At 37.3% G+C, this 12,400-nt stretch overlaps 2 protein-coding genes across 2 annotated transcripts in view; one reads left to right on the top strand and one right to left on the bottom strand.

Moving 5' to 3' along the window:
• The window catches only part of B3GALT2 (beta-1,3-galactosyltransferase 2), a 54,672-nt gene extending 46,668 nt beyond the window's left edge, over positions 1-8,004 (bottom strand). Inside the window, exon 1 of the mRNA XM_060774539.2 lies at positions 7,913-8,004. The gene's annotated coding sequence lies outside the window, so the exon portion shown is untranslated. The remainder of the gene's footprint in view (positions 1-7,912) is intronic.
• The window catches only part of CDC73 (cell division cycle 73), a 164,717-nt gene that overhangs the window by 139,868 nt on the left and 12,449 nt on the right, over positions 1-12,400 (top strand). Inside the window, exons 13-14 of the mRNA XM_060774537.2 lie at positions 28-115; positions 10,379-10,540. Of these exons, the coding sequence (XP_060630520.1) occupies positions 28-115; positions 10,379-10,540 (250 nt within the window). The remainder of the gene's footprint in view (positions 1-27; positions 116-10,378; positions 10,541-12,400) is intronic.

Raw genomic sequence — 12,400 nt, 5'->3', positions numbered from 1 at the left:
TTCTAAAAAAAAAATCTCTCTCTACAGGATCTCGAACACCCATAATCATTATTCCAGCAGCTACCACCTCTTTAATAACTATGCTTAATGCAAAAGATCTTCTGCAGGATCTGAAGTAAGTAGCTGACTAAAAAGTACTTCTTAAAAAAGTGTTTTCAAATCTGAACTGGTAGTTTATTCTGGAAACAGCACATCCTATTTTGTGAAACAGTCATTTGATTTTGTGGATGAAAACTGGTAACAGAAATGTAGATTACTTGGCAAAACAACAACAAAGGTCAGTGATTATTTTAGAGAAACATATTACATATCAATCAGAGGTATGCAGTGTGCACAATCCTGGAAAATGGATTCACTTTCTTAATATATTTATTATAATGCGTGTCTATGCTTTATGGTCCTTCTTTATTTTTCAAAGTTCAGACTGAATGTTTTCCTTCCCTGATTTCCTAAAAGAAAGATATTTCTTGTGGTATATGTGCCAAATTTATGAGCATCTACTGGAGAGTTGAAAATATTCCAAAATTTCCTACAGCAAAATAGATAGTACAGACCCATCTTGCTAAAAAAATCTAACTACATTTCAGAAAATGAAGTAATGTGGGAGTATGGGCATTGGATTGAAATTCAGGAGATAAGGGTTCTGTTCAATCAGGAGAGACCACTGGGCTGTCTTGGAACAGGTCACATCCTTTCACCTTAAAACAGTGTTTCTCAACCTGGGGGTCGGGACCCCTGGGGGGGTCGCGAGAAGGTGTCCGAGGGGTTGCCAAAGACCATCAGAAAACACAGTATTTTCTCTTGGTCATCTGGCTTACGTGTGGAAAGTTAGGTCCAATTCTATTGTTGGTGGGGTTCAGAATGCTCTTTGATCGTAGGTGAACTATAAATCTCAGCAACTACAACTCCCAAATGCCAAGGTCTATTGCATTTGGGCATACTGAGTATTTGTGCCAAATTTGGTCCTGATCCATCATTGTTTGAGTCCACAGATGTCGTTTAACTACAACTCCCAAACTCAAGATCCATGCCCACCAAACGCTGCTAGTGTTTTCTGTTGGTTGTGGGAGTCCTGTGTGCCAAGATTGGTTCAGTTCCATTATTGGTGAAGATCAGAATGCTCTTTGATTGTAGATGAACTATAAATCCCAGCAAGTACAACTCTCAAATGATAAAACCAGTCCCTCCCCCCAACCCCACTAGTATTCAAATTTGGGCATATTGGGTATTTGTGCCAAATTTGGTCCAGTGAATGAAAATACATCCTGCATATTGGATATTTACATTATGATTCATAACACGAGCAAAATTACATTTATGAAGTAACAATGAAAATAATTTTATGGTTGGGAGTCACCACAACATGAGGAACTGTATTAAGGGGTCGTGGCATTAGGAAGGTTAAGAACCACTGCCTTAAAAGGAAGTCAGTACCAAATCTCACATTATGTTTTATATCAGTACATAAATCAATCCCATGCATACGTCACAGTTTCCCTGCTTAGAAGTTGAAAAGGACCAGAAGTTGTTCCATGACAGAAAGACTAGAGGGGTTGGTGCTTTTTTTAAAGCTCTTGCTTTTCACCACTCTATTCAGAGAAGAGGATGGTACCTTTTTAAAAGTAAAAGTGAAGGTATAACACTCACATTGACCCATGGATAAATTGACCATGAGTATAAGGGGAAATCTAGTAAAGAAACTCCTATGATAAGGCTGTTGAAAGTTGAAATCAGCATGAAGTCGTCACATAACAACGATATGTATCTTACATTGTTACAACTGTGGGTTAATATGCTGCTTTGATGGGACTTTTAAAGAAAGGCCCCATGCGGAAAGCCAACATTAATTATCTTATAGTTAAGAGAAGTGGCCTGCTGCTTTTTGAAGTCCTTTTGGTACATGACCTCCATCCTCACTTCCAATTAAGGCTTTCTCACTGAGGTAATGGCTTGACCCTCAGATGAACTGACATCACTCGGAGGCACTTTTGAATATTCAGACTGCTTCCAGAGACCCAGAGCTATTTTCATGCAGTTTGGAAGCAAAGTCAGATTCCTTTAATTTAAATATTACATCTAGCTGAGCACTCTGGTTTTCTACAATGATCATCCAGATGCTTGCAGGGATCCTACAAGCAAGGACATGAAAGCAATTGTCCTTGTCCATTTGTGGCTCTCTGTCAATTCCAATTGAGATATTTTGTTATCTTAGCTAGGCAGTTCTTAAATACTTCCATCTAACTGTCATGATTTTGCTTAATGAATGTTCAAATAAGTACATGGCTATTACTATAATGGATCCCATAATTACTCCTGCCTTTCTGAAGCAGTAGGGTTTCCCCCCAATCTTTCATGGATCTACTTTCTGTCAGTTTCTTAGGATTTTGCCCCAGAATTGAAAAAAAAAGAAACATACCTTTTTAAAAAACTTCATTCCATTCATTCTGATTTAACCTTTCTCTTTATCCATCTCATCACAACTGCACCATCTTCTCTGTCCTAGCATCAAAGGTCTTAAGTAATTTTCTGGCATCATTTTTTTGTAAACAAAAAAATTCTGCGTCATAGTGTTGTGCGTCTTTTGATAATTTCCCATGTTTGCAGCTGTTGGGCTTTTTGCAACAGCTGGGCGATAGAGAACTCTAGTTTGCTGCAGGAGGGCCTTAATATTGTAACACATGGAAGTTCCTTAAAAAGATTACTTTTGAATACTCTGGTGATTCACTGTGAACTCATGTCTGATTGGGCAGACACATTTGGAAACTTTTTTTATTTTTACTACACTAACACCTTTAGATTTTGTTAGACTTGCAAGCATCAACGTGTGATAGACTGGTATGAAATTCACTTAACAAGCACCTTGGAAGCTTTTCTCTTAACTGCAATCCCAGGTGTCTGTTTCTGTCACAAATATGGGTTTGGAATTTCAGCTGCAGGAAGTGTGGGGACCAAATTTTAAGAAAGACACTATAGATAAGGAATGTGCTAGGCTGCATTCATTATGTGCTGCAAATTATTCCCCTTCAATCCACTTTACAGTTTATAGAAGCTGCTGGCAAATTGCATACGTGTTTTTTGTGGGTTCTGCCTTACGAAATGAACATTTAATACCTAACATGTTACATTTAAGGCATATTTTGTAGGTCTTTAATACCATCCTTTAAAAAAATATTTCTTCTAGTCTTGTAACTGAAAAATGAATACATCAACCTTTAGCAGATTTTATGTTTGAAGTTCTCACCTTCTTGCACTATTTTTTTTATATAAATTTTTATTGAGTTTTATGTAATTACAGCGAAAGTGGGAGAATAATATAAGAAGATAGAAAAGTAGGAAAGTGCCAAAAACCATAACACCCGTGAATAGAAAAAGAGGAATAAGAGAGAGAGAGAGAAAAGAAAAGAGGAAAACGTACATCAAAAATCAAAAAGTTCAAAAATCCAAAGGACTATCACAAAAAAAAAAGGGATTGGGACTCCCTTCTGATTCAGCTCGTGCAAATAATTTTCTTTTTATCTTTATATATGAAAAATAATATATTCCATTTTATATCATCCCCATGTTCTCAGTCCAATTATAGTTCTTTATGCCTTGTTTCAATATAATCATCAATTATTGACCAATTTGTCTCTTTGATTATATTGCCTGTATTCTTTTTCAACAAAAACGTTAGCATATCCATATCCTTTATTTCAATTATTTTGTTTATCCAGTGGAGTTTTTCTGGTATTTCTTTCTGCTTCCAGATTTTGGCGAAGACAATTCTGGCGGCCGTTGTCAAATACGTAAACAGAATGTCCTCATTCGAGTCCAATTTGATATCTTCATCTACAATTCCCAATAAATAATATTCAGCTTTTCTTGGAAATTTTTATTAAATATTATTTGCATTTCTTCATGGATATTTTTCCAATATTTTTGAGATTCTGTACAGCTCCACCATAAGTGAAAAAAGGTCCCATCATGTTCGTTACATTTCCAGCAGTCTTTTGGTACGGTCTTATACATACAATTTAGTTTTACTGGGGTCATGTACCACCTTCCTGCACTATTTTTATAAGCCTTGGGAAGCTGCACTAAATCTTTACTTCATATAGTATTCATGCAGCAAGTACAGTGTTTTGCCACTAACCATTTGTGACCATTAGAAGGATTTATTTGTAGTAGGAGAAGTCAGTACCTGGCAGTACACTAGTATGACTGGCACTAGTATGACTGGCATTCTTTCTTTAATCTGTGTGTATTATGATTCTCAAACAGTTAATATGTGTCCAACAATATTTCCAGTTATCTGTTGCTATTCTCCATTATATCTCAACCTTTATTTTGATTATTTATTTATTTTGTAGTTATCTGTAGTCCATATACGAGGGGTATTTTTTAAGTAAGGTCCGTTTGAACATAAGTACACAACGAAAGTTTATTTCAAAAAAGTAAATTTATTTTCAGAAAGTACATACTTCACTCTATTTTTCGACATAGTTGCCAAGTTTGTTCAAACACTTATCATACCTCTGAACCAATTTTAAAATACCCTCTTCACGAATCCTCGCTTCAACTGAAGCCACCAAATCAAAGAAGGGCAACCGGAGCAGTCCTCATAATGGACGTTGTCACGGCCATTTTTGAATTGTCGTACCCACTTACGCACTTTGCTTTCACTCATAGCAGTATCACCGTACACTTCACAATCTGTCGATGAATTTCTGCAGCAGGCAGGTTCCTTGCTGACAAAAACCGTATCACTGAGCAAACCTCACATGCGGCGGGTGAGTTGATAGTCTTAAACATTTTTAAAGCACAGAACAGAACTGTACAGGTTAGCTACAGAGCGGAAACTGAGCACAGTTGTTCCCGAGGCATGCCGGTACACGACGCACGTGCTCGTTGCGGTATGCGCGCGAACTACTAGTGTCTACAACAAAACCGACCTTATTATGCAAACCCGTGGAGCCAGAATGGATTAAAAGGAAAAGAACCAGAAAATGGTTCTCTAAAAGCAACAAAAGTTCCTCTGAGTGACTTAGGTCAGCTGTAGCAGCTGTTCCCTTTTTTCCAGCTTTAAGAAGCTTTTGTATAGATTGCAAGGACTTCCTTTGCTGTAACATGCAGGACGTATTAAGATCCATAACATAATTGTCTTCTGCCTCCCTCCTCCCTTTCTGTCAGTTTCAGACATTAAGTTGTATTATATTTAAAAGAACTTCCAACACATTGCAAAACACAAACTTCTATTTTATGATAAATGTTGGCCTTTAGCTCTGTATTTTGTACTACTAAAATCTATTATTATGTTTTTGGCATAACACGGCTGTTATATTAGTCATGTTGTTTGAGCTTATCTGAGTGGACTTTGGATTCATCCACACCCATCCATTCCAATATAGATACCTTGCCAGACTTCACTAGCCGTGGATAATTTAGCCAAGGTTTGAAAGCTGAGTTCTAACCCAAGGCTTGGGAGAATTGAAACGAAATAAATGTCGGTAGTTCTGCTATGAGCATAGTAGATTTAGTACACAATTGGTAATAAGAGAAAGAAAGAAGAAATTAATACCAATTGTACTATAAGGAAGGGGAGAATATGAGCCGTCATGGAACAGTCACCTGTTTAGCAGATTGGTAGCATTATGTTTGCATCGAGCCTTGGACATCTTCTTTTGAGATTGTTTAGAACTGTTCATTTTTGTTGTAGTAGTCCATTTTTTCAGACATACTTTATTTATTTATTTATTTATTTATTTATAGTATTTGTATACTGCTTTTCTCACCCCGAGGGGGACTCAAAGCGGTTTACACATAAATAATGGCAAAATTCAATGCCAGTACAAATGATTACAATTATACACTACAATTAGACATAAATCAAGTTAAAAACAGTACATCCACAAGCAATAAAACAATCATTAAAACAATAAAACAGTGAAGGTAAAAAACATCAACTGGTTTCAGAAAATAAAACTTGCCTTCTAACATTATGGAAAAGATATAAGGAAGGGATAGAGCCCAAGATCCCTTTATGGCTGCGTCCTTTGGAAGCAATACTAAAGCCAACATATAATGAGGGATGAATAATGTATAGGGAATATCTAATGGAAGAAAAAGGACAATGGAAATCAAAAGGGAGAGAAGAGCTAAAAATAAATGACTGATTTAGGTATCATCAAGTATGGCATAGATTTAGAAAAGATTTTAAAATTGGGTTCCCCAAAAGGAAATTGAAGAATATTTTGGAGAGAGAAAAAATAAAGGATTGATCTCTAGGTTATACAAATATATTCTAGAATATATCCTGGAAGATAACTGAATAAAAACCGTAATTATTTCCTGGGCTAGAGACGTAGGGAAAAATATAGATTTGGATAATAGGGAATACTTCTGGAATAAGGGATTTAAATTTTCAATATCAGGGTCCATTAGAGAAAACATGTATAAAATGTTCTATAGAAGTTACATAAATATTTGTATGTCTAATGTTTCTTTGTTCAATGTTTATGTTTTTTTATGTTATTTACCAATAATAATTTAAAAAAAAAAAAAAGAAGTTACATACTACCTGAATTAATGCCCAAAATTGATAAAACCTGACCGGGAAGGGGGGGGGGGATGCTGGAGATGTAAAGTGCAGAAAGGCACCTTCTTCCCTGTTTGGTGGACGTGTAAGGAGGTAAAAAAAATTCAAAAAGGTGACAAAAGAAACTAATAAAATAATTTCTAAAAAGATCAAGAAAAACCAGAAAGATGTCCGTTGGGCTTGTTTCAAGAGGGAGTTTAAAAAGATGATGTAGAAATTTGCCAATATAGATTTGTGGCTACGTGAATTACAATAACAAAGTCTTGTAAGGGGGAAAAAGAACTACTCATTAAGGATTGGAGAAAAAAATAGTTGAGTATATCCAAATGGCCAAGCTCTCCAATAGCTTAAGAAGAAGAATCAATGAAGAGTTTGTGAGACTTGCCTTTGGGTATTTAAAAAAGAAGACAAAAATAGATTTTGAAATAGCTGCATGAGGAATTTATTAATGTAATGATAAGGATAGTTTTGTTAGATGCTAGTTCTATATGGCATGGTGTTGGAAGTAATGGGTAGTGGTTCATGGGTGGGAATGGGGAGGTGGTGGGACTGGGGAAATAATGTGTGTATATTGATAGTTGAATTTTGAAGATTGTATGCTTTTTTTCTTTATATATCACAATAAAAAATTATACAAAAAAGGAAAATGATGCTATTGCTTTAGGAATAACATTTTTCTATAATGAAAAAATGTTATTCCTAATTATTTAGTAAATATTTAAATATGCCACAAAATAAAGCAGCCAGAAAGTTAGAGGGAGAGAAGTGTGGACAAATCTGTCATACCGACTGTTGAGGGGAGCACTGCAACATGGTATCTAGCCAGGATGCAGACAAGGGTGGATGCTCTTCTTTTTATTTCTCCTCTCCAACTAGACTGAACCTCTTTCAAGGGACGAAGAAGCTCATGGGCCCTCAGCTTGTCTTGCTTTATCTCAGTAGATCTACAAATGGCTCTCCCCAGGAAGTCAGAGAATGTTCTTTCTGTGAAAAGCAATTCAAGTGCCACTCCTTCTTTGACCTTGGTTAATACTGAATTACATCTTTGGGTGCTCTCTGGGTGTCTTATCATCCCGAGTTTCATGAGACCCATTTTTGAGCATTTGTTCCCCTTCCACATTGGCTGGTGGGCTGTATTTCACTTTTGTGAGTGAGTACCCAATTTCATCTCAACTTCTCTGCATCTTGATTCAACCACTGAAAACTAGTATGCTTTGTCATTATATTGTATGAAAGAAACAAAAGGACTTTAGTGGCAAATTATTATAGATTTTCTCAGAGAATGCATGCAGGTGGCTAAAACCCAGGGGTGTAGTTAAAATCTGTTAAAATGCCTACCTGAATACATTTGCGGGAGTCCCATTCAGTGCAACTCTTTGTCCATGCAGTAACCGGGATGTTGAATGTATGTATCACATTTTATTGTCCTGCAGTATTTACAGACAGGCTCAGCTACGTATTGTTTACCCACTAATGAAAACTTACCTGGTAGATCAGCCCAAGTTCATGTAAAATTTTAACTAGGTGATGGTTCCCCCCACATGACCTTGGCTGTTGCCAAGTTTCTCTCTGAGATAGCCGGGATCAGAAAACTTCCTCTGTTAAACTCAGGCTAATACTTGTATCTATTTGCAGTGTTCTTACCCTTGTTCATATGCACATTGTCCTACATTTAATTAGAATCATAGAATCAAAGAGTTGGAAGAAATCTCATGGGCCATCCAGTCCAACCCCCTGCCAAGAAGCAGGAATATTGCATTCAAATCACCCCTGACAGATGGCCATCCAGCCTCTGTTTAAAAGCTTCCAAAGAAGGAGCCTCCACCACACCACAGAGAGTTCCACTGCTGAATGGCTCTCACAGTCAGGAAGTTCTTCCTCATGTTCAGGTGGAATCTCCTTTCTTGTAGTTTGAAGCCATTGTTTCGCGTCCTAGTCTCCAGGGAAGCAGAAAACAAGCTTGCTCCCTCCTCCCTGTGGCTTCCTCTCACATATTTATACATGGCTATCATATCTCTTCTCAGCCTTCTCTTCTTCAGGCTAAACATGCCCAGCTCCTTAAGCCGCTCCTCATAGGGCTTTTTCTCCAGACCCTTGATCATTTTAGTCACCCTCCTCTGGACACATTCCTGCTTGTCAATATCCCTCTTGAATTGTGGTGCCCAGAATTGGACACAGTATTCCAGGTGTGGTCTGACCAAAGCGGAATAGAGGGGTAGCATTAATTCCCTAGATCTAGACACTGTGCTCCTATTGGGGAAATTAGATCATCGACATCCCTCCTTTCCTTTAGAAGGAAATTAAAGACATGGATTTGGGACCAGGCGTTTGGGCAATCTGGCAGATAAATAAAGGACAACGACGACTGATAGGAATGGACAATGTGGAATGAAGCTATGGACTCTGAGTTGGCGAACGTTGAGAATGAGATTGGTTTTATTGACTGTGATATATATTATTGTTTTTAACTGTTAATTGCTGTATATATAGGTTTATTTGTATTATTGTGCAGGCATCGAATTGTGCCTTTTGTAAGCCGCCCTGAGTCCCCCCTCGGGGGTTGAGAAGGGCGGGGTAGAAGTACACGAAATAAATAAATAAATAAAATAGTGATGCAGGCCAAAATCCCATTGGCTTTTTTTGCCACCACATCACATTGTTGGCTCATGTTTAACTTGTTGTCCACGAGAACTCCAAGATCTTTTTCACACGTACTGCTCTCGAGCCAGGCATTGTCCCCCATTCGTTTTTTCTGCCTAAGTGGAATTAATCGTCTTAGCAGTTTATTAATCTGCTAACAGTTGTGCACCTTTTGCTGTGGAGCAAATTGTGTCTTTGGAAACGATAAAGTGTTGTTGTTGCCTACCCATAGAAATAATTCTTTGGCAGCAAGTGACTCTGTGGTCCTAAAATGGTAGGATTCGGGTAGAAGGAAAAATGCCTTGATCATTATCTAAGAAAAGAACCTGTTGGCTGGCAATTTTATTGCTGTGAAAACACTTAAATTATCCTAATGACTTACTTGCTTGGATGTACATCTGAATCAATAAAATCCCACTCAGTGGATTTCTGTAATCCAGATTCTTTCCTGTTTAGGGCTTTCATCTTCCTTGCCATCTTAATCCATGCCTCCCCTTATTGAAACTCTAAACAAATTTAACATGCCATGAACTCACAAAAACTGGAAGTTTGACAGCTATGGGTGATGTTGAATTTAATATATCTAAATTAAGCAGTGTGTGTGCAGAGGCTAAATGATTCCTAGGATTACAGTTTAACGATTCCTGGGATTAGATTCCCAGGCATCTTTTGTGAGATGTATCAAGTCTTTCATCTCTAGTAAAAACAAAATCTTGTGGCAGCTAAGAGATTTATAGTGGCATAAGCTTTTGGGGGGCTAGATCCTCTCCTGCTCCCGCTCCCGTGCATCTAGTTATGACCTACAATAGCTAATGCATCCATAAATTTGACAGTCTGAATGGTACTGTACTATAAGACTCTTCATTTCTTGTGCTAAAACAGATTAATACACCTACTCATCTGGAATTTATTTCCAGTAACATTATTTTTGATGTAAATATCCATTTAAATGATATACTTGTCTTCTTTTGTAGTGGTCTAGGGATTTTGTGAAATTGTTTTGATCAGTTTAGAAGCAGCGTTAACGTTTATTGTTCAATGCTTCACTGTGATTCTGTCCAATTTCTGATTAATCTCTAGGCTGTGTAATGCCTGGTTTTACCTTGACTGTACAAAATCAATTAGTACCAGTCTATTAATTCTCTCGCCATTTATATCTTTAAGGTTTGTGCCATCTGATGAGAAGAAAAAGCAAGGCTGTCAGCGAGAAAATGAGACCTTAATACAGAGAAGGAAAGACCAAATGCAGCCTGGTGGAACTACAGTCAGTGTTACAGTACCGTATCGTGTGGTTGATCAACCTCTAAAGCTTTTGCCTCAAGATTGGTAAGCTCTGTTGCTTTTAACTACTCATTCCTCAACCAATACATAAAATCAGCATAGCGGCATAATATATCTTCTGAATTAATTTATAAGTTCTTGTTCGTTTAATATAACAAATACAATTCATCTGGGTCTCTCAATGATGGTCATCAGTTTTATGGCATTTGTATGATTTTACATACAAGTTGTTATGTTTATTATTGGATCTAGAGGTAGCTAGCAACCATTAATCTGAGTATTCTCACTGCTGACAACAAGGGTAGAATGGCAACTGGAGCTTGCCACCATCTGCCCTAATGCATTTTAAATAAGGATTTATAAGCCTCTCATTCACTGTCTCACTTATAAGGTTTATAAGTTCCTATTAAAAGTGGCATAGGGTTGCAGCAGAGCAAGTGGCTGCTCTTCCCCATCTCCAACCTCCGCCTTGTGAAGAAATCCTTGATACCTTAAAGGCAGAAGCAGGTGACTGGCATGCTCCCTGATGCAAATTCAAATGTAAAGTGTGGTGTTAATTTAAATCCACAGTGGGTTGAATCTGCGAGTTGGATATTGTGGGTCCACTGTATTCATAACTAGAAACATCAATTTGGCATTATGCTTTTTTACTGAGCTTGTGTCAGATGAACTGTGAACTTAATATTATTTAAAATGTTATTGACAATGATGGACTCAATTGCAAAGCAGTATATTTCACAATAGCAATATGTTACAATTACACAAAAAGTTGCAAACATTTTGATGAATTATCATGTAATCAAGTTTTACTAATGATTTTGAACCAGAAACAAATTTAAAGAATTTACACACAGACATCCAGGTGCTAATACCTCTGGACACTGGTATATCTAGCAGTATCAGTATGCATATTAAAATTGGCTAGGCCATCCATTACAACCATAATGGGAAGTCTCACTATTTAACATAGCCCAATTAAGAGCAGAGATACTTTTTTTCTCTTACTAGTGTAGTCATTAGTAAGATGAAGTTCTTTGGCCACATCATGAGAAGAAAGGAAAGCTTAGAGAAGACAATTATGATGGGGAAAATGGAAGGAAAAAGGAAGAGGGTCTGACCAAGAACAAGATGGATGGATGGTATCCTTGAAGTGACTGGATTGACCTTGAAGGAGCTGGGGGTGGTGACAGCCGACAGGGAGCTCTGGCGTGGGCTGGTTCATGAGGTCATGAAGTCGGAAACGACTGAACGAATGAACAACAAATGTTGTCATTATTTATCAACCAAGAGCTTTTGATTTGGCTTGCATAACAACCATATCGGTGTAGCTACTCAGCCACCTTCCATCTGTTTCCTCTCAGCTTGTGTTATATCTTTCCTAGCATGATCAGCTGACAGATCTTGTCCAGTGAGATAAAAGATTCTTACTATATTGAGTTTATATAAATATATTTTTATTCTCCAATCAGTTTCTTAGAGGTGATTGAATCTTCATTTCAGGATTCATTATCAGTCAATTCATTGTTTATATGTTTCTTTATCTTGTTTGTTGTTGTATTGGTGTTATGCCTGGAAATAAACTCTCAGTGACACACACACGCATGCATACTTCCCTAATGCATGGAGTTTTGTGCTTTTGTATTTTGTACTTTATAAACTTCCAGGTCTCAAAGTTGGCAACCAAAATCCAATCAGTGTGCAGCCTTTATCAACTGGTTCACATTAGGATTGCCGTACGTTGGGAATTACTTGAAGGAATGCAATAACTATAACAACAACATCTATGTCACCTTTTGAAACAAGCATGAAGTTGAACAGAATATCCTTCTCTTTCCTTCCTTCTGTTTGTTTCTGCATCACATACAAAACGGATACTGGAGAGTTTCCCAGTCTTCCAGAACTAGT

Source organism: Anolis sagrei, chromosome 4, assembly GCF_037176765.1.
Source record: "Anolis sagrei isolate rAnoSag1 chromosome 4, rAnoSag1.mat, whole genome shotgun sequence".
In the NCBI taxonomy this organism is placed as follows: domain Eukaryota; kingdom Metazoa; phylum Chordata; class Lepidosauria; order Squamata; family Dactyloidae; genus Anolis; species Anolis sagrei.
Note: the sequence above shows the minus strand (reverse complement) of the source record. Positions and strands in the feature narration are given on the sequence as shown.